This window comes from Giraffa tippelskirchi, chromosome 11 (genome assembly GCF_054371585.1).
Source record: "Giraffa tippelskirchi isolate mGirTip1 chromosome 11, T2T-mGirTip1v1.2.pri, whole genome shotgun sequence".
NCBI classification, from domain to species: Eukaryota; Metazoa; Chordata; class Mammalia; order Artiodactyla; family Giraffidae; genus Giraffa; species Giraffa tippelskirchi.
This window is the reverse complement of record NC_137285.1, coordinates 95,532,826-95,556,443: the sequence shown is the minus strand read 5'-3', so window position 1 is coordinate 95,556,443 and position 23,618 is coordinate 95,532,826. Positions and strand designations below refer to the sequence as shown.

The following is a 23,618-nucleotide window of genomic DNA, read 5'->3' as shown; positions in this document are numbered from 1 at the left end:
AGGGAGAACCAAGCAAGAGGATGAGCTCTGTTGCCACACCATGAATGGCAATAGGACTGACCAACTGTTTCTGGACCCACATCTATCTCTGATTTTGTTATTTGAGAATAAACAGCTCCCTAACATTTGTTTAAGAGACTAGTTGCAGCTAAACACATCCTTAACTGCTATGTTATTCATACCATAAACCAACAGAAAACTGGCAAAACTCTATTAATATCAGAAAAAAAAATATTTTAAGGCAAAACATTACCAGGAATAAAAAAGTTATTACATAAGAGTAAAAAGGGAGCAATACACAAGGAAGCTATAATAGTTGTGAACTCAGTCTCCATATGAGTAATGAAAAAGATCATGGGATGATGTGCAGAAATGAACAAATTCACAGTCATACTATGAGACAGGTAAAGCAGAATACATTTAGTAAGAATCCAGACAAGTGAATAATTAATTACAAGCTTGACCTACTAGACAAATGCCAAACCTTGCACAGAATTAAAGAGAAAATCTTCTCAAGAACACACGAAGAGTTATAAAATTGGCTGTGCACTTGGCCACAGAACAGATTTCAACATACATTAAGAATCTATCATACGATATTCTTTGACAATGTTATTAAAGATTAATATTGCTATATACCATAAACCAATTTAAAATTTTAATTTTAAAAATGACCCTGTTTGTAATAGTAACAAAAACTAAACAAATCTAAAGAAGATATTATAAGAGCTTTATAGAGAAAATGAAAATTGAAAACCTGTATTAAAGAACATAAGAGAGGACCTAAATGAAAGGAACAATATCCCATTTTCATGGATTGTAAGACTCAAAGTATGAAGATGGTAATTCTCAAATTAATGTTAGTACACTGAAATCCCAATAAAAATCTTCAAAGGGTGTTTTGTGAAACTTGAGAAGCTGATCCTAAAGTTCATTTGAAAAAACAAGAGCCCAAGGATAGTTAAGTAACTTCCCCCTAGGTATCAGTACTTTTGCATAAAACTACAGAAATCCAATCAGTGTTATATTAGCAAAGATTAAAACACAGAAAATAAATGACAGAAAAGTGAACCTAAGATTGATCTCTCTCGCACACATACATACATGTGTATAAATGATAAAAGTGACAGTACAGATAGATGAAGAAAAATATGCATCATTTGACAGATGGTACTAGGGCAATCGATTATTTATGTGGAAAAAATAGAATTGTACTTTTACCTCATACCACACATAAAAATAAATTGTATATAGATCAAAGATTTAAATATGAAAATACTATAAAACTTTTAGAAGAAATTATAGGAGACATTCATATCAAGATAGAGAAATTCTTTTTACTACCAAGGAAAAGAATGATACATTTGAGCACATAAAACTTATTTGTGAAAGATTCCATAAAAAAAAATAAAAATGCCATAGACTGGGAGAAGGTATTTGCAATACATAGGACTGATAAAAAGACTAGTACTCAGGATACATAAAGTATTCCTATACATTGAGAAGCGTAACCCTCCCCCCACCTTTTTTTAAGGTGATATAAACAGTGAATTCACAAGAGAGGAAACCCAAATAACCAACAAACAAATGAAAAAAGCTCAACAGTGAAGAAATGCAAATTAAAGCCAAAGTGAGACACCACTTCACAGCCATCATATGGGAAGAAATAAAAGTCTGCAAACACCAGATGTTGCCACGGATGTGTGACAGAAGTAACTCATACATTACAGGTGGGAGTATAAATTGGTATGACTATTCAGGAGGGCAATCTGGCAATCCTTTATAAAGTTGAAAGCGTGTTTTCTCTCAAACATAGTAATTCCACATCCAGTGGTACCTTGAAATCGGACTGAAAGCAGTCAGCAGTTGGGCAGGCTGGCGTCTTCTCTCTCTTTTATGGTTGGGGTGGGGAAAGGGGCAGGCGCGTGGGGATGTGTAGGGTTGGTCCCTGGGTGCCCAATACTTCCCCAGCCTATCCTTTCCTGATCAGGCCAAAGAAACGAATGCTAACTAGGAAACCCCTGCAATGGCTGCTGCTGGAAGTCTCTGCTGGCTGCCAAGGCCCAGAATCACTCCTAGTAACGGGAAAAGGAGCAGCTACTGGCTGACTCCAAACTGCAGGTGGGACTTCCACAGGCTGGGAGAGGCTGGGGGAGACTGAACTTGACCTAACCTCATGAGGCATGTTGAAGGATGTGCTGGTTATAATATAAGGGGCAACTGAAGGAGGCTCCGATAAAGAATTATAAAAACAGAGTGATCTGATAAAAAAAATTATGAAAAACAGGATGTCAGAGTGAACACAGTGTAGGTACCAGTGCAAATTAACTGTCTGTTGACTGTTTACTAAAAAAGTAGGATGATGTTTACAAACTGTAGTTCTAGTGCCATATAAATAGAGAAGAAAATTCATCACGGTTCTGTAGTCACTTACAGGCTATATGTACATGCATTTAAGGTTTTTTGCTTAGTAGTAAAAATAGCTAGTTCTATATTTATGAATTGGCATGATCCTATGGGCCTCTATTTGTTATTTCAACAGTTTGGCAATAGGATGGTACACCGCAAGCAAGTCCTGCTGGTGACTCAGAAGATTTGTGGCCACTTTTGATTAGGAAAGAGACCCTGGATGTTTGCTATAAAGCACCTTTTGACTACTTTTCTCAGTGGGATTGGTTTCCCAGGGAAAATGCCAAAGTCATTGCTAATTCTAAGTTCCTGTTGAGCAAAATGGGTAATACAGCTTGAAGGTTGTGTGTGATTAAACCTGGCCTTTAATGCAGAAAAATATAAGGAGCCTGCCAGTAGGTCTCTTTCTTAAAGGGCTTATTTTACTCTGTATGTTTGGAATAGGCATGCTTATAAAAATCTTGCTTTGCAGTGGCCAGAGGAAGGCTCATTTGAAGCAGACAAATTGGTATATTTACACTGATTTTTAGAAAAACCCTACTTAAAATAAAAGGATTATTAGCATCTCTGGGTCTCAGGAAATAAATGAAAGAATGAACTAGAGGACCAGTAAGAATTAATTTAAAAACGGAAAGAAGAGATTAAGAAATGGAAAGCACCTTTCTCTTCTCCAGGTTCTCAATCCTTCTCTGCGGTTGCTCCCTTCTAACCCCCCTCAGTCTTCTTTGCTCATCTGGGACCTGGGAGGAGGAGATGATGGCTTCTTGGACAGATGGTTCCCAAAGGCTTTAGGATCTGGGGATAACTTACTTGAATGTTCTGGTATGGATTCCACCTCCAAGACTCCCCCTACATTCAACATGCAAAACATAGCTAGGGAGGCAGAAATGATCCTAGAACTAGAAACTGTCCTAGTGATTAAGGCATCAGGTTGGCAAATGGTTGTCCTGATAACTTGGAAGAAGGGGAAAGAAAAGGAGTCAGGCTGCAAAACAGCAACATGAGCCTGAAACTGCAGGGCCATACAAGCCGACTTGGTTTTCATCAAATGTGGAGAGAGTCAGCTTTCTCCCTTTGGAGCTCCAAGGACTCTAATGCTTTTTAGAATTTAGTACTGCTGGGTGGATCAGATGTGGTGAGGACACCACAACCCTTTTCTCTGGCTGATATCCACCTTAAGAGTTATCTTCCAGTGCCCTGGAAAGATCGGCAGTCATGTGCCAAGGTTTTCTGCGGCATGGTTTCAGTTTACAGCCATGTGTGTGAGGATGGACACTTGATGGATGGAACAGGCATGATGGTGAATGGAGTGCCGTGGCTGCAGGTCCCTTCTCCAGCAACTCAGGATGCTCCTCAAGCCTCGGACGCTCACTGCTGATGGCAGACTTCTAAGTCTTTCTGCAAAAGGGGGTGTGGGAGAAGCTGCACAGCTGCTGCTACCTGAGCCCCAGTGATTCCATCAGTGGTTCACTGAGGCATTTTCTGAATTAAGGGGGATGGATTCAGGGGTGAATCAGAATAGACACGAATCTTCTCCACTTCCGTGGTAGCTTTGTTGCTGGAATTCAGCCACAAATAAGAGAAAAGGTATCTGTACATATTGGCAACAGTAATCTAGCTGGGGGTGAAAATGGAGAAAGGTGAAGACAGAAACTCAAGAATGCAGTTCTACCTGCCTAGTGAGAGTTAAGGATTTCCCTGGTGGCTCAGACAGTAAAGCGTCTTTGCCTACAATGCGGGAGATCCGGGTTTGATCCCTGGGTCAGGAAGATCCTCTGGAGAAGGAAATGGCAACCCACTCCAATACTCTTGCCTGGAAAATCCCATGGATGGAGGAGCCTGCTAGGCAAGTCCATAGGGTCACAAAGAGCTGGGACATGACTGAGTGTCTTCACTTCAGTGAGAGCTATTCACACAGGGAGCAAACACTTTTCTGGGCCTATCAACAAATAAGATAAGATTGACAATGAAAAGTCAGTACGTTAACATTGTAGGAAGGCTGGACATTGGGGAAAGGAATGCTGTCAGAAACTGAGGGAGATACAAGGGATGCTCCCTAACTCTGAAGCTTTCCCACCTCCCCTGGGGACTGCTCCGCTGAAAGCAGACGGGAAACAATTGGCAAGTGGTGCCAACTATTAATGAGCAAAATTGACCTCATGGAGGAACCTCATGGAAAAACCTTATATATGTTTCTTTTTCCTGCCTTAGTCTTTTCCTATCCTTTCTTACAGAACTGGAATCATGCATGTATTCTGCAATTTCTACTGACCCCCCTCATTTCACCTGTATCCAGAAAAACATCCACGTTGTGGGTATCCCTAGACAACCTTCCACCTCTTCTTTCTCCCTAAGGTTCCTGAGCAAATAGGTCTTCTGTTGGAGGAAGATGCCTCTTGTCTCTAAATGCTGTTCATCTGTTGGGCAGAGACCTCCTGGATAAACAAAAGGCTATCATATTCTGTACTCCCAAGTAGAAGGTTTTTGAAACTCCTGGGAGATGGTGAGTATGTGCTTATTGATACTGAGAGTAAATATGTGCTAGGGGTGTGCCAGGTTATGGGCCCAAATTTTGAATGAGAGGTTTTCTAGTACATGGGCAACTAATATTCCACATGGAAAACAAACTGCTGATTTATTAGTCATTGCAACTTCTCCAGCAGATTTCTGTAATTCATTGTAGAGCTTATTCCAGACAATAAGATGAAACTAATATGTAGACCAAGCTGTGAAAAGTGCTACGAAGGTCTGGGACTTGGCTAATTGAAGCCTCATTGTGTGTATCCAGGGACTCCCACTCAGAGTTTCAGAAGTATGTACCTACTAGTGAACCAGAAACTGGAAACCAAGGGGAGCTGAAAGGAACACAAATTACCTTGACAATCATATTCTTTATTCGATTTTCACTATCATACCTTTTCATTATTTTGTAAGTTCACTTTATCTCATATCTAATGGGATTATCTTTAATTTATTCACATATACTACTGTAACAAATTTGAAAAGCCCATCAATTCTACTTTTCTGTCTTCAACAGAGGGCAATTTCATAAACACTCAAACTAATATGATATTTGTTATATCTTAGAAAAATATCATATACACTTTCCACTAGAGAACTGAAGTACTCTTGCTTACTATGTGCCATTAAATTAGTCACCTGTGATGGTTAATAGATTACAAAAGTATATTTTGTGATGCAGAGAAAAATTCAGGGAAGCACACATTTTAATGTAGCTTGCCTCAATACAGGACCCTAGAAGAGAGGGAAAACGGGTGAACGATTCCATCTGCTGTATTTAGGAAACATAATTTCATGTCTTACACTGATAAGTTATATATACACATATCATTACTAGGTTAACCACAGGATAAGGAAGGGTAATTTTAGAATTAATACTGTTATCTTCCCATGGCAGACATGAAGAGCAATTGAAAACCATGGAGAAACCTAATAAGGGAATGAAAGCAACTATTAGAGGGGACTGCTTCTTTATAATTCTTTTCATGGCATTAAAAAAGAAAAACAAGCAGCCTTTTCCCAATTATCTGTTATTTCTTCAAATGTGATTTTGCTTTAGTTTGAGTATTTGCTTTGAATTAACTTGTTACTTATAGGCTTCCCAGCTGGCGCTAGTGGTAAGGAATCTGCCTGCCAATGCAGGAGATGTTAAGAGACATGGTTTCGATCTCTGGGTTGGGAAGATCCCCTGGAGGAGGAAATGGCAACCCACTCTAATATTCTTGCCAGGAGAATCCCATGGACAGAGGAGCCTGGCTGGCTACAGTCCATAGGGTTGCAAAGAGACATGACTCAGCGTCTAAGCACACACACATAACTTGTTACTTATAATGCTTGTAAAGAACCTTGGAAATCATAGGTGGTTTTTATTTTCTTATTTTCTAAAATTTATGTAATAAGTGTATGTATCCCTTATACACTTATATATGATGAAAGGAAAGCCATTCTTAAAAGGTTTTCCTTAACTCATCTAAAATCTAATTGTAAAAATCATACCTAGAAGGGCATGTTTAGTACTACTACTAATCATAAATTGAAAGTATTAGAAAAGAAAGTGTTAGTCGCTCGGTCGTGTCCGACTTTTCGATCCCATGGACTGTAGCACACCAGGCTCCTCTGTCCATGGGATTTTCCATACAAGAACACGAGTGGATTGCCATTTCCTCCTCCAGGGGATCTTCCCGACCCAGGGATTGAACCCCAGTCTCCTGCATTGCAGGCAGATTCTTTACCATCTGAGCCACCAGGAAAGCAATAGTAAATTAGCACCACTAATTACCATGATAGTATTAGTACTACTACTACTACTACTAACTAGCATTACTACTAAATAGAGATGGCTTTTCATGAATAGGCCAACACAGTGAAAATAACAAAGTTTGGAATTAGACATGAATTTAAGTCTTTTCTTTAGTACATTTCTGTGTGACCTTGGCGAGTTCCTTATTCTGAACCTCCATTTTCTCATATTTAAAATGGAGGTAATCCCACCTACATTACAGGATTTTGAGAACAGAACAAGGCCACATCCACAGAGCTCTAAGCAGAGTGTCTGCTCACAGAAGGTTTCAACAAATACTGGTTCCTCACGTTCCCATAGCCTTTCGGTCCTAATGTTTAGAAAATGGTAAAAAAGCCTGCTTTGGAATGAAAATGAAACCAGTGAATCTGTAGCTTTACTCTCACTACTGAAAGTAAACTGTGATTTTTTTTTTTTAGATCAGTGTGTCTGATATGTGGAGATCACTAAGTGAAAGTGAAAGGCGCTCAGTCGTGTCCCACTCTTTGCCACCCTACGGACTACACAGTCCATGGAATTCCCCAGGCCGGAATACTGGAGTGGGTAGCCTTTCCCTTCTCCAGGAGATCTTCCCAACCCAGGGATTGAACCCAGGTCTCCCGCATTGCAGGCGGATTCTTTACCAGCTGAGCCACAAGGGAAACAAACCAAAAAGAGATCAAGCTAATCAGGGGACTCAAAAAAAAAAAAAAAAATCCAAAAAAACCTAAAAGATAATCCATCAGTGTTTTATAACCTTCTATATATCACTTTTTATTTCAATCAAATATTGACCTCTAAGTTTGCTACACTCTCCACTGGAATATTCAAATATGATTATAAAACTTTTGTGACTTTAATGGGTCATTATATGAAGCTACATATAATGATAAGGATATAAGTTTGTCAGTGAAGTACTTACAATGAAACATATGAGTAAAATGTGTCCTTTTAAACTAGAAAACCATATTTGAATCTTTAGTACTGAAAGTCCTTCAAGTTTAGATATAGTTAGCTTAATTATATTAATATAATAATAATAAAAATATTTATTGAACACTAAATTATTAACATACCTGGGTGCTCTTCAAATATTTGATGACTTTAATTTTTCAATTTTTAGGCCTCATTGCACATAAATCATGTTGAATATGTGAAAATAGATTTTAATTTTAAGCAACACTTTCAAATACTAATGCATTATCAGTGTTAAACGGTTGTTAAGAAGAAATTCTCTGACATCTATCCCATTTCCCTTAAACAGCGAGACAGGAGTGCTGCTGGATATCATCTTCAATATGCAAATAAGAGAATATTTTCCTTCCTATCACTGTAGTCTAATTAAATTTCATATTGTATTTAAAAATCTATAATTCCATATGCTGACTCATGGGCATCTAGAACTTTTATATTCAAGGCTCATAAGGAGTGATTTATGCCCATTTTGTCACTCTTATAGCTACTCAACTTTTATTCTCTGATCTCTCTCCCACTACACCAAGATCACTTTGAACCTAAACCTAGTGGTCAGGAGGCAATTCACCCAGAAAACTGTATCTATGCTCCCTTGTTGCAGATAACTTAATCAAGTTTATCAAGTTGTGTCCTAAATAGAAATCCCACCGTGTGGCTCAGAGGCCTTTGCAGGGAGCAATGAAGGGAATTTTTAAGTGGGAAACACAGCATCCACTTCTACCTTTCTTCATTTTAAATAGTGGGCTTCCTTTTAAGATTTGCAGAATTGTACTGCTTTAAAGGAAAATAAATGTCTGAAAAATCACTGATTTAGGACTGTGAAAACTTCAACACCAAAACTACAATGGAAGTCTTAATATGAAATAGTTTACTATTACCCTCCAGTTGGTACGACACAGAGCAGTGTGGCCAAAAGTTTTGAGCATGGGAAAGGATTAGGAAAAAGGGAAGTAGAAAGATTTCCTCCCTTTATAAGGTCCATAATTTGAAGCCAGAGTTAATAATAGGAAGCATATCTAGCTAATCTAGATCCAAGTGGATCATTAGTCTACAGATGCTGAAAAGAACGTGTCTGTTAAGTAGATGCAGAAATGTAAAACCTGAATCCCTGAATCACTTTTTCCTACTATAATTGGGTGACTTTTCCCATTTCTTACAAGCACTGGTTAGGTGATTTATAATTATCAATAACTTTATTCATATGTAATGGGATTATTAACATTACTATTTCCTAGGTTAAGGTTTAAATAAGCACATCTGAGACAACAGGAAATTTTACTGACCATTCGTCTGTTAAAATTCATGACTGATGACACGTAGAAGGCACACTTAGGGTTATAAAGAGATGCGGTGGAATAGAACTAGTATCTGTCTTTGTCAGACTCCACCCTGATCCAGTCGAACAACAGGAAAAACTAGTTCAAATTCTCTGATTCTTTTTGTAGTATCTAGGATTTTCTTTAAAACAATAGGAGAAATGAGACACTGCCAAATAACTTTAAGTAGAACTTATGACACTGACAGTCATCTAGAGGGAAATTAAGCTGTCCTTTAATTGATGTTAAGCCCTTACTAAATTGGGACTTAAAAAACATTTCACTGAGAGGCTGTCCAATAGAAGTATAATGTGAACCACAAATATAATTTAAAATTACATTTTAAAAAGTAAAAAGTAGGTGAAATTAATTTTAGTAATATACTTCATTTAACTCAATATATCAAAAATTATCATTTTTATACATATTCAGCATGAAAATTGTTGATATATTTCACATATTTTTTTTTACTAGGTTTTCAAAATCTGGTGTGTATTTTACATTGACAGACTATCTCAATTTGGATTAGGCACATTTCAAAAGCTCAACAGCCACATGTAGCCAGTGGTCACCATACTGGACTATGTAGGTCCACTGCACGTAATTTTGAGACATTTTGTTGAGAAACAAAACCAACTTTGATCGAACCCTGGCAAGTTGCAGTCTCACATCTGTAACCTAAGCCAAAAGCTTGGATTAGATGTCCAGGAGGATTTCATTAACTGTGAGGCGGGGCTATACTAAAGTGGTGAACAGGCAACAGGGTGGCAGACCCACCAAACAATGGAAGGCGAATTACAGAGCCCGGGCAGGACAGACTCCAACATCCACACTCAAGCTGAAAAGAGTTCTCAGGTCCATATAACTTTCACAAATCAGATTAGATACATAAAAGCCATTGTGCCTTTAGAAAGATTCATCTATATAAATAAATCCTATTTATAAACACTTAAATTCTGCTGGTATTTTATAATAATATGTAGGCTTAGTCCACTATTTTTGATAGAAAGAAAAGTTAATACAACTTGGACATTTTTCTGTTCATATTCTGACTCTGTATCTATCCAAACTTTAAGAAAATGACTTCAATGACTCACCTGGGGTGCTTTTCTACACCCCAGGTAAGATTCAGATATATGCCACACCAGCTGGTTTCTAAGACAAGTCTTTTTGATGGGTAGGGATCAAGCAGATGGTTGTTTTATGTCTGTATTCTCTGCCATTAGATTGGTATACAAAAGCAATATTCGTAGTTCTTTTGCCAGGAGTTGTCCACAATTTACCTTCCGCATGCATTTTCAAATATAAATAGGTGTCCCTGTCTGCAGACTTAGTGCTCAAATCCTCTTAATTTCTCTACAGAGTGAACTTTCTTAAAGGTAAATATAAACACAGAGGCAATACTGGAAGGGATCCTATTGGTCAAAAATGGCCCACCTAAGATTTTTAGCAAAGAAAATATCTTCCTGATACTCTACACAAACATGCAGCAATAAGGCCTACCCACCAGTTAGGAGATTTGATCTAAGACCAAAAGCCTGGATTTACTGGCCAAGAGAGAGGACTTGCAATGATAGAGGAGTAGCGGTGAGGAGGAGTTTCAACAGTTTGTGCATATCACATAGAGAAGGCTGCTGCGCCTAGCTTCTATTCCATGGAACAGGAGAATTTGTGCTGCACATGGCATAGAGGTAGGATGAGGCTCTGGGTTTTTTCTTGTTCACCACTCTTAGTTCATATATTTGGTAGAAGCTAAAGGAGAATATGGAGTTACAATTTTAATGAAGTCCAGTGACTAGGGCATGAAAGCATACTGAAGAAATCAAGAACTTTTAGGAATCTAAGCGCACTGACATCCAACTTACACTCCCTTCCCTGAGAGTTCCCAAGATGGTACTTTGTTAACGGCAGGGAATGTCATCTGAACCTAAAACCACAGGCAAATAAAAACACTGGACTTATTTAAGGAAAACAAATTTAAACTATCGGATACATGTGGATAGAGAATAATTCTATACTCCACTGCTAACTACCGCAGATTTAACAGAATCAGAATTTGAAGAATGGTAAAGCTACTTGGAGGAAATAAAAATCACAGTATCATTTAGAATTTCATTTTAGAAATATGATAAATATTACTTATGCTTTACTTCTGTGTCTATATCTGGAGTACACACTTCACTCATTGGAAAAGACCCTGATGCTGGGAAAGACTGAAGGCAGGAGGAGAAGGGGATGACAGAGGATGAGATGGTTGGATGGCACCACCGACTCGATGGACATGAGTTTGAGTAAACTCCAGGAGTTGGTGATGGACAGGAAGGCCTGGCGTGCTGCAGTCCATCGGGTTGCAGAGAGTTGGACACGACTGAGCAACTGAACTGAACTGATACTCTTCATGGTACCCTTATCCAAGTATCTGCCCTACTATGGAAAGAGGTCTATTTGCTGAATGACTAATTTGCAAAATTGCTGAGAGTTTTTTTTGTTTTTAGCTTTTTGAAGAATTAACTGCACATTTTTGTCAGTAATTGCTAGTTGGTCCAGCTTCATTAAATATTAATTTCATTCTATTTTATATTTCAGAAACCAAGTACTTTGGTGCAAAAGTTTATGGCTTTTGCTAAACTTATTAGTTTACTCTCTTCTATTTTTGAATATTTGTCAATTTGGGGTGAATTGCTTATTTGTGAAACTTACCCAGAACTTCTGTCAGTGTGGCACATTTTAAGAGGATATTAATAAGCTGAAAGAAGTATGCTTCCTGCAAAGCAACACAGGATCCCTGCAATTTTGGGAACTATGCTGTATATTACAGTTTTAGGGCTCATCCCCGGGCAATTTTGGGTTCACCCAGATCTAAGAGCCCAAATCTCCTTTATGAAACAAATGGAAATCATTGAAAACAATTGATGATATAAATATGAAGAATTAAAACATACCTGTAGGTTCATAAGAACAAGATGAACTGCTAAACTGCTATGGGTTAAATGTTGAATTAACACATAATTCAACATAATTCTGTGGTGTTGGAGAAGACTCTTGAGAGTCCCTTGGACTGCAAGGAGATCAAACCAGTCAACCCTAAAGGAAATCAGACCTGAATATTCATTGGAAGGACTGATGCTGAAGCTGAAGTTCCAATACTTTGGCCATCTGATGTGAATAACTGACTCATTAGAAAAGATGCTGATGCTGGGAAAGACTGAAGGTGGGAGGAGAAGGGGACGACAGAGGATGAGACGGTTGGATGGCATCACCAAGACTTTATGGACCTGAGTTTGAGCATGCTCCGGGAGTTGGTGATGGACAGGGAGGCCTGGCGTGCTGCAGACTATGGGGTCACAAAGAGTCGGACATGACTGTGTGACTGAGCTGAACTGAAATGTTGAATAAAAAAACTGAAACAACTAAGTTTTCATTACATTAGTTGCTATATTCTGGATTAAAATGTAGAATCTAGCTTTTTAATGATAATAATTGTAATTTACTGAGCACCTATTACATGCCAGGCACTTGGTACTGATTATCTTTAATAACAAGCCTGCAAGATAAGAGTTCCCCTTTTTAGAATCCTGAAAACTGAGATTGGACAGTTTAAACAAGTTACTCAGAATCACAAAGATAGTGCATAGAGAACTAACTTTTTAAAAGCCCATTTTGGTAATTTTAATAAAGTGCCTTTCTTTCCTACTTTTAATTTACATCTAAAGAGTCATTTATATCAGTTCTATTGCTAGCATTTAAATGAAATTAAAATATACTCATCTTATGTATGGAATATATCTGGTTGAGAAATCAGAAAAGAAGTAAAATAATACTCTATTCTTAACTTACCCTCACATTTACCTATTATAATTTTATTATAAATTTATTATAGAACAGGTATTTAACAGGTATGTAACAGGTATAAATTTATTATATAACAGGTTTGCTAAAGTACCATGAGTAGGATGTTAGGTGAAAAAGTAAAAGCATGTTTGTTATATTTTATACAACAGAAAATGAGTAAAATCTCTCTGCATTTTTGTTAAAATTAAGATTTTGAATCTGAAGTAGATACGCATTTCTAAATGACTTTTTTACTTTATGCAGATCTCGTAAGTGGCAGAATGTAAAAGTTTACTGTAAATTTCCATAAGTTCTGGCACTTTCCAAGTTATGGGCATGGTACAACATTTCACTGTGACTTACAGTATAATGCTGCTATAATAAAAATTTCCTGTCAAGTTGTTCTCTCCTGAAATGCCTGAAGCATGTCAGTTTACGTGACAGAATAAAATATATGATGGAGGTGGGAAGTGAATCTGCACTGTTCCATCTTTATAGTAAAAGGAACAGAATGGGGCCCAAATAGTGTGGGGGTACAAGTGTGTCTTCAGTAATTATATATAATAGATTGTTTGAAATGTCTCCATTATGCCATTTATTTTTGTATCTCATCATCTGGAATACATAGAGTTTAGAGTTTTATGCAGCTTTTCAGTTATCAAAGTACTTTTCAATGGCCACTGGGAACCAGGTTTCAGTCACGTGAGTGGATTCAGCTGTGACATCATTTACCTAAAGGACATCCATTTAAAAGAACTCACTTCTGTGGGCTTTGATGCTGTTTCTCCCCTCCAGGTTGTTCTTCTGACAACTCCAAAGTGCCTTTACCTCCAATGCCAAATTCTCCACTTGGTCTTTCTTGTCTCCTCCTTCAGAGAACTTTGCTTCAAAAACTGAACTCTCATATTATTGCTGTTGTGGAGACTTTCTCCCCATCCCCTCAGCTGATACAGTTTCATTTTATGTAAAACTAAAAAGTCCTTTCCCAACTCCTCCTCTTCCTTCCCTTCCTCTGTCAGCTTTCTAGAATAACAGTGTAGCTCTATTCCTTCATTTCTTGACATACTGTAACTGGGTTTCTATCTTCAATACCATATGGCTCTTGAAGACAATGACTTCCTGGCTGTCATGTCCTTGATCTTTTTTCACTTCTACCCACAGGATATTCTCTCCTTAAAGCCTCTTCTTTGATGGCATTTGTGTGTCTCTTGGTTTTACTAGCACTACTAAGACTGGTATTTTTCAAACTACTCTTTTCCTGGATCATCCGTTTTTTCCACCTCCCAACCTATTGCTATCCACACTTTTCAGGATGAGTGGTTCTCAACACTGAGTATGCATCAGAAATACCTGGGCACTTTAAAAATTCTGTAGAGTTCTTTGAGCTCTACCATGCACTTCTGAGTCAGAGTTGAGCCCTGGAGAGTGTGGCTTGTTAAAACCCCTCTGCTGCTTTTGGCTGTGCATGGCTCTGGTGGCAGGTGTTTCTCTAGCCTGCCTTCCTTCATTACGCGCTTGCTTGGCGATTCCATGGGGTCTCGGCTTTACACATTATCACTCTGCTAAGATACTTGTTCAATAGTTCTGGATTATTTGTAAGAAAAAAAAATCATTTCATGGCCAAGTGTGGGAAAGGTTAAACAACAGAGAGATTATTTTGCTGAAGGACGTCCCAAAATTATATGTACACTTCATACCTTTATGATACTTAAGGCCCTTTTTACTCCATTGGAAAGTTGTTGTTTGCATCCAACTTGATTGCCTGACTCCTATAATCCACTATAAATATCATGGCCAGATGATCAGTTTAAGGCACAGCTCTACTCTTGACATTTCCCTCCTCAAAAATCGTCAGTTACCTGTGGCTCAGAGCCAAGTTTAAATTCTCTAGCTTGGTATTCGAGGTTTTGGAAAAATCTGACTTGAACATTTTCAACCTGCTTTTTACCTTTCATTATACGATGAAAAATGTATAGACTCTGAAGTCAGACATATTTGGATGTGAATTATGTTTTATCTTGGGCAAGTTTGCTTATAAATGAAAGATAACCTTTCCTTTTCTATCAAGTGGAAGCAGTATTATTTTGAGGATTACAAGTTAGTCCTTCTCATACCCTACGCAGAAATGCTTGCTAACACCTAAAAAACAGTGGTTCTCAAATTTCAGTAGGCACCATTATCAGTGGGGATATTTGTTATAAAAGGAGATGGCTGAGCTATACCTTGATCTAGACTTGGTAGGTCTATGTGTGGACTTGGTAGTTTCTAGAACTACACTGTCTAATATGTAGACATAGGCTACAAATTAAGTATTTGTAGTATGGTTAGTCTGAACTGAGATGTGCTATAAGTGTAAGATACTCAATTTTAAGACTTAATATGAAAGAAATAATGCCAAAATATCTCTTAACAATTTTTTTATTGGACATACATTGAAATAATATTTTGTCTATATTAGCCTAGCTAAAATGTTATTCATATTAATTTCACTTGTTTAATTTTTTATTGTACTGCTCTAGAATGTACGCAAGTTAGCACAGGTTCCCCTAATGATTCTTTAGTAGTTATCCTCAGATCACTTTGAGAAAATATATATGAAATGTATATGAAAAGAAGAACCAATACCCTTATATATCTTTATATCCCCACAGTATTCTGAACATTGTGGGCAGTTAACTATATACTAATTGAATCTAGACTTACTTTACATTTTAAGCCATCAAAATCCTAAAAAATTATTTTTTAATTACATTTCTTAAGTGGAACAACAATAACAAAAAACCCCTGAAATTATGGCTTTGTTCCCAAATCAAAAAAAAAAAAAAATCTTCTCAAAGAACTGGGATTTTATCCTATAGTTATTTGACTTTGTATAGAAATAGGCCATTTATCCCTCTAGGTTCCAAAACTACTCAATATGATCATACTCAAGTTCTTCAATTAAAACTAATATTTAACTTTATAGGGGGATATGTGCTAATTTTTATACCATAGTAAGGTAGCCAGATGAGTGGGGGGAAACATATCTGGGGAAAAGGAGGTCTTTTATTTCGGGACAAATGAGGTGAGAATGGCTGACCACTCTGGACGTAACAGCGAGAACTAAGAAAGACACAGTTTGAAATATGGAAGCTAATGCTGGGATGAAGAACAACTTTGACATTAATGACTGTTAGAAGAGAAATGGTCACAAAACTAGAAATATGTTTTAAAGATTGTTTAGTAATAATGAGTGAAGATTTCCCCACTTACCTCATTGCCACATTGCTGCCATCAATAACTACTGGTCTCAGATTTTCCCCATCATCTGTTATAATCTCTTGCATCGGAGATTCAGACCGCTGAGATTCCAGGGAAGACGTTTCCCGCATTATAATGTTAAGTGTACTAACTGTTTGTTCAGCCTCACTTTTATTTCCAAGTTTGACAAGTTCTCCCAGGATATCATTGATTAAAGCATCAGTACCAAGTTTGTTTAGCACAAGTTGAACCTGTTCTTCAGAATAACCTAACTTCAGTGCAAACTCCAGTTTTGTTTGGTATTCTCGCACCACATCAGGGGGTTTTTTCACTTCCTTGGATGGCTGGGATTCTTCAGGTTTAAAGTCTTGCAAAATTTCACTGCATTTGAGTATGTGAGGCTCTAAACAGGGAGACCTACACAGCTGTCTGTGAGTCTTGGTTAATAAGCATGGCTCTACTGAAATGCTACTCAATTGTTCTGACTCATTATCAGAATTTGTGCTTTCTTCAGAGTCACCAGAGCTCGCATTCTCTTCAGACACCTCTTTTTCTTCCTTGCCAGAATTAACTTTATCCATTGTTGGTTTTTCTACCATTGACCAAGGTACAGATGTACTTAAATGTGGGTCAGTGCTCTCCACATAAAGGTGGCCTGGGTCATGCCCCAGATGATCCTTCAAGCCCATGAAGCTGTTGTGTGTACTTGACTCCACTTTGCTGTTTTTTCTGTATTCTTGAATGCAAAGCACCCCGTATTCCTAGAGAAAAATGTAGAACATTTAGAATTTCGTATTTACTGGTTCATTTCTGGTTCAATAAAGAAGTTGGGAGAGAGTTATCAAACTACTGAATATCAACTTTGTTTTGTCTACATCCTCTCATCACTCATAACACCCTTCCAAGATAGTATCATGTCTTTTTCAGACAATGAAGTTAGGAACTAGAAAGGCTGAGTATTCCCTCCAAGGAAGCAAAGTAAGTAAGTAGAGGAACTGGAATTTTTTTACCCAGTTTTGTCTGGTTTCCAAACCCATGCTTTCCCCACAGTATCATACTGCTTCTCAATCTAGATGGAAGAGATTTTCCCAGTTAGAAAGGCCTGTTTCTACAGTGACACACCGAATATTATATATATAGATAGATAGATATAGATATATAGCATGTTTTAGATGTGCTATGACAGGTTATATACATTGTCTCTAAAAGAATTCATAAAAATTTGCAAAATATCTGTTAAAGAGAAACGCATGTGAAAAGGAAAACATTAACTTACTATAATTTAAAAGTTGTTAATTTGGATTAATCTAAAGACTTTCAAAAATAATTTAGGTACTGTAATGAAAGAGCACAGATTCTACAAAAGGCAACAAGGAATGAAATAATTACAAAGTGAATTATATTCCACTTAAGAAGTGAATAGTTTTGCCCTAATAATCTTTATTTTGTGAATCCTGAACACAGTAACAGAATACAACTCTCAACACTGTGCTACCCTTATTAAGTGCCAAAGACTAGTCTCTTTCATTCCAGGGGGAAAAGCTCTTATTCTAGCACAATTATAGAAAGTATATCTTATATGAATATCTTTCATTAACAGCAGATAATTAAGTACACTGAATAAGTGAATAAAATTTATTCAAAATAAATTAATTTCTTGAATTTTATGGCAGAAAATATTTCTGTATCACATTAGATAATTAGCTAACTGCTATCTGCATTTGGTTAAAGCCATCTTTTCTTCTACTTTCCCCATGTAGGAATGCTTTTACGTTTAAAATGCTTTTGCCATTTTACTAGTTTCTTTAGAGTCGATTGCGATTAATCATTATTTCTCTACCAGGAACAGGTTAGCAAAATAAAATTATTTTCTCTTGTGCTTCATTGTAGGGACTACATGCACATCAGTAGTTTACTTATTAAGGCAATTTCAGTGTTCTATCCATGATTAACATTAGTAAGCCAGTGGCAGCTGAATTTGAGACTGTCATAAAACACCTATTTAAATAACCTAAAAAAGAAAATTGGAAAAACATTTTATTCTACAGTTCCTCAACATCTTATTTACAGTAGAAAGAAGCTATTATATAAATGCTAAGAGAAAATGCTAAGTGATTTTCTAAGAAGCTGCACATTTGAATGCATTTGGTGAACTTATTACAGAGTGAAGTATTTCTACATAATGAAATAAATTATATTAACTATGGTAAATACTAGAGAAGAGACCATGGAATCTTTAGCTTGATAACAGTACACTTAAAATCCCTCCAGTGTAGAACTCCTACATATTTCTATAGGAGTTTCTTCAGGTTTTATCCCTTGAGAAGACAGATAACTTTAACATCATTGTTCTAATATGGCATTCATTAGTTTTTAAAGAAACATCACCCTCTCTTTGCTTCTGATTGCACAAATGATAAAAAAAGAAATTTTCCTTCGGAGATCTCTATATACATCTGCTCTATTATGAAGCTGTATCCATTTCAATTTTTTTCTATTAATATGGATGTGCATGAGCCCAATTATTAGAATTAAAGGAAGGGATTTTGAAAGCAAATCTTTATACTCAGTGATTTATTAACTACTGTAATATACTGACACCATAATGCAAGCAACAAATCACAACAGCATTCTAATAAAGGGATACAGTTAAAAAGAAAAATCTGTATTGTGGCCTTGGTAGAGCTCCCACCAAAAGTATCTTAAACAAGGAAAACCTATTGGAAGCTGGGCTGCCTGGCAACCAGAGCTGGTTGCTAAGCGGCACTCTTTTAACGTGCCATCATGAATGCTAGCACAGTGAAAGAATAATTTGGTATGAACAAAAGCCTATAAAAGAGACTGGGACTTAAGTGCGTCTGGTTTACCCTCTGAGAACAATGCAGCTGCCAAACCAATCTGGAAGCTCCGACATCATTGTTCTGTAAACCTCACAATCTGCTCTGACTGCAGGAAGTATATTTAATGGGCAACATTTTTGATCTCCCCTAAAAAGTTTGGATTTTGCATAAGTGCTGTTGTGAGATAATTCTTCAAGATAATGATTCACCGACCAAATCCCTGAATTGAACTAGGAAATATTATTTTAATATTGAGCTGTAATGTTTTTCTTTTGGACTGTTTTAAACAAAATGAACACTTTATGAAAAATTCAGCCAGTGGGGAATATTAGAATGAAATATTATGTTTAAAGAATTTTCACATTTGTCAAAGAAGTAAAACCAGATATTATAAAGTTTTTAAACTGAAGAATTAACCAGCCTAAAAACGTATTTAAATCTTTTCTGTTATCACTTTCAGTCTCATATTAAAACTGTTGGTAACACTATGTAAATCTTCTCTGCTGTGTAATTTTATTACAGGACTATAATGATTAGATAACGATAAAATGGTATTATCAGTTGTTTTCTTTTTATAATATTAAGCTAGATAAAACTCATTTGTATTGAGTGAATACCACACCTTTAGGTTGTGATAATTCATATAATTTATATATACTATGAAACTAAAATGTTTCCAAGTAAGCTAACATGATTTTTAATATTAGGTATAAGTGTAAGCTTGATTTACACTACTTCAAAAAATTTATACCTAATTTTGTTAGGCAAAATAACTTTTCTTTTAAAATATTCTGGTTGAACTTTTTTTCACACTGACAGGCCTCTCTTCATCTTCCAGATTTCATTAGTTACCTCAAAGAAAGTTATCCAATGTCATCTTGTACTAAGCAAGCAGTTAAATAATTTTTAGTTCCTATAAATCAACAGACTAAATACATAATATAAATTTGAAATAACTTATTTTTATTGACCCAAGTGGTAAAGATTTGGTTTTTAAAACTTTAATCTCTAAAATGCTTTCTTATTCACTTGTAATTAATAAAAGATTGCCCTGAATGAATATGGTACTAAGAAAAATTGGCAATGTTTTGAAATCCAGTTAAGAAAAAATTAAATGCTATTCTTAAAATTTAAAAGCCAACAAAAATAGTTTCATAGACTGCAGTACTACTTAATGTAATGTGCAAAACTCTACAAGGAATTTTTATTATAAGACATCTTAGAACAAAGAATGGTATGTGATCTTAATTTTTGTTCAGTGCCTTAAAAATGACCAATGTAATTCTGAAAATGATTAGCAAAGACTCCAAAAAACATCACAAAATTTACTATTATATGCAAGAAAGAAAACATTTTTCTCCTTTATTTTTAAACCATGAACTTTTAAGTTTTGCCCTTTACTGAAATGCAAATGCATATAAATCATCTTTAATCATCTATTAACAAGAGTAATTTTCCTCATTTCATGAAGAAGCAGCCTAGACAGTCTCATACACAAAGTAGGTCAGTGTTTATATTCCCACAGTTATCAAAAAACTCTAAGAATACAGCTTAACATTTAGGCTCTATGTCAGAGACCTGTTATAACTGGCCTTTATATACTATATTCATGAACACAGAAGGTACTGGGGAAATATTTAATGGTCTAAAAACATATTTCTGCACTTACAGAGCTTTAGATTTCCTTCAAATATTGTATTGGAAATGAACAATTTTTCTTGCTGAAGGCCTAGTAAGTTAAAAAATAAAATAATACTATATGTTGAGAAAGAACTAAAACGTCACGCTAATTTTGTAGATGATAAAGTATAAACAATTATTTTAATTGCCAAAAAGAAGTTTTATACTAGCTGAAAGCAGATTTATGATACAACGGCTATTTACTAAAAATCTGCTGCATACACAAAGATTCCCCCATTTAGTGAGATTTTCTTAAAAGTTCTCATTAGATAACTTAGATAATCCTTTATCTCAAATCCAGTAAAAAATTTTTTTTATATTCTAAAGAGCATCATATTAATCAGGAATATGAGACCATAAACTTGTTAAATCAAATTGTTTGTAACATCGAGTTACAATGCCATAAAGTGGGTTCTGATTGTTATCCAAATGGTAATAGTAGGAGAACAATGAAAATAAAATAATGAATATGTAATAAATACCTACTGCTGTAGTCTCTGTGTATTTAATTACCATTGTATTTTAGTGAGTGCTGTTGTCTGCATCCCTCTAGCTAACAAAAGAAGGATGTCCCTTTGAACAGATTGGTTAATGCTCTGGGGCAACAGATGTCTACTGGAACTGCAGGAGACCAGCAACTGGTGGCCTGCCCATCTTCTGAAAACTTTCAATAGACTTACGCATATGCTCACACAATAGGGCATGTGGTAGAAATGAAAACCTCTTTTTAACCCTTTATGCTCTTTCTTTTCCTCCCAACTGATAGATGAAAGTCTTTGTCTCCTCCCTTCCCCATTACAGATCTCTTGAAAGCAACAGTTCTCAACTGACATCTTCAATCTCATATCTAAAACTAATGCAAGCAAAAAAAAAAAGGTGGGAAGAAACTCATGAAACTATACATGAGTACTGAAACTGCTGACAAAGCAAATGAATGCTTAATCATCATAATTAAAACAAGATGAAACATCTAATAGCAATCCATCTCCCCAAGCTAGATTTTTAAGACAATGGAAAAATCTATCAAATCTTACTATCATTTTGCAACATCTAGGTCTGACAGTGACACCTTAAGGAAACTAGGAATGTGACAAGAAGATAAAATCTAAATTCACTGTTTATCAAAATATCGTAACACTTTAACTTATCTTTAAGTACAAGTGGTTACTTACATGCCTACTGTCTCACAAATGTTTATGAAACTGTAAGTAATCATTTATATAACTGCAGAATATAAAAATGTAAAAAGTCTGCTTCACAGACATGTTTTACAGAAAGAATTAAATTTTCTGGTATTTTGGCACTATGTAATAATTTGTAGCCTTTCATCTGTGGTGCATTGTATCCTTAGCAGAGTTCAAAGTAATATTCTGAATATTTAGCAAAGTTTAACTTCCAAGGCATTAAGTAGCACATATACTCACGTTCACAGGAAAACACAAAGACATTGGTTTCTGTAGCAGCTTCAGGAGTAACTCCTTAACACAATTTTAGCTGCAGACTTCCAGGCAGGCAAGAAGAACAATGAATGAGTGAACAGATGGAATGGCAATGTCTTTGCTTAACCTATTACCGAGTGGAATATCAGCCAATCACAGGCCAGAAAGCTCACAATTAGCCGGCCAGGCAGATGCAAGCCAACCTCAGCACCCTGCGTCAGGTTCGCAGGTTTCTAAGATAAGCAAGTTGATGTCATTCTTGGGTCTGCCCGGGGCAGCCTGTGTATTAACGAGGGGGTGTGCAGCAACAATAGGCCGTACAAAGCTGACTAGTAGGCAGCTGCTCTTTGAGAGCAGAGTCATTAGGGAGCAGGCTGCCAACAAGAAACACCTGGCTTGGGCAGACTTCAGCTTTTCCTCCTTGTTTTTAAACAAAACAAAGAAACCAATTACATTTTAAAGTAGTAAAAGTTGCATGTTTCCTAAAAGTTGAGGCTATCCTCTAGTCTTTTAGTTTTTGTTTCTGAGAAAAAAAGAAAATGAGGTGTGCCAAAGTAGTAATTAACTACTGCAGTAACCCCTTTTCTTTAATAAATGATTTACAGGGGAAAAGAGACAGAGGTTAGAGTAGAACTACTTCTCTGGAAATACAAGGAAATATAAAATATTTGTAAGCATTGGTTGATTTGTTGCAAGACAATAAAACAAACAGATGATGAAAGTAAGATTGTAAAAGAAAAAGGTTTAAGAGCTTATAGACAGAACTGATTTTTAAAAGTTCATTAGAAGTACAGTGTAGTAAGATAAAGCAAGTCTGGTCCAACTTTGTGCCAAATGAGTCATCTAAACTGAATATTTAGACAAAACTATTTACTTTCAATCTAAAACCACCAAAATGACCCACTTTATGTCAAATAGTGTAAAATTATTTTATTATTGAAACTAATCATGTAATTAAAGAAAAATCTTTCATTATGTTTTAATATACAACATGATGTTATGTGTTGTATTTGTATTTCATAAAATTTGTAAGATGTACAAATTTCAGCTCAGAAACAAGTTACAAAGAAGTTATTTACAAAGAAGAAACATTGTAATATTTTTTAAAGGGCACCAAGTATACAAAAATCATCCCTGTCAGTGAGGAAGCTTGTTATCCTGATTTCAAAGATCGCCAGACTACAATATTTATAATGCTATGGACTATCTGCTTTTGAGAGCTGTATAAATTATATCTTGAGTGGTCTCTGATTATGAAAATTCAATCAAAATTTAAACGCCATCAGGTGTTGAGAATATTTCCCTACTAAACAACATCTAGAGCTGTTCTACTACTTGCTTGTGATATAGAACACACACCCTCTTTTATTCCAGTGAAAATTAGAAGAGTGAAGGCCAAAAGCTCCTCTTAAAATACAATTTTCTGATATAAGCTCATTCAAGCAGAGGTTAGGCTTTCCCATTACATAATGAAGCACTCTACAGGTATAAAATTTGGCTAAAGCAACCCAAACAATCTCAAAGAATCTAAATCAATCTCTCTTCTCACATAAAAATATAGACACTACTCACAGGACCATTTGAGAAT

The 23,618-nt window shown here is 36.1% G+C and overlaps 2 protein-coding genes across 9 annotated transcripts in view; one reads left to right on the top strand and one right to left on the bottom strand.

Annotated features, from left to right (window-relative positions):
- RDX (radixin) overlaps positions 1 to 5,937 on the top strand; it is a 129,596-nt gene extending 123,659 nt beyond the window's left edge. The window contains exons 18-20 of the transcript XR_014069230.1: positions 1,535 to 1,730; positions 4,765 to 4,912; positions 5,828 to 5,937. The gene's annotated coding sequence lies outside the window, so the exon portion shown is untranslated. The remainder of the gene's footprint in view (positions 1 to 1,534; positions 1,731 to 4,764; positions 4,913 to 5,827) is intronic.
- The window catches only part of ZC3H12C (zinc finger CCCH-type containing 12C), a 65,767-nt gene that overhangs the window by 12,147 nt on the left and 30,002 nt on the right, over positions 1 to 23,618 (bottom strand). For 5 of the 8 annotated variants that reach the window (XM_081543506.1, XM_081543501.1, XM_081543504.1 and 2 more), the window contains one exon: positions 16,084 to 16,832. In XM_081543506.1, coding sequence (XP_081399632.1) covers positions 16,084 to 16,760 — 677 coding nt within the window. In that variant the 5' untranslated portion in view covers positions 16,761 to 16,832. Of the gene's footprint in view, positions 1 to 16,083; positions 16,833 to 18,459; positions 18,621 to 18,670; positions 18,771 to 22,015; positions 22,245 to 23,618 lie in introns of those variants that run through there. The other 3 variants (XM_081543503.1, XM_081543509.1, XM_081543500.1) reach the window with 3 other exon arrangements.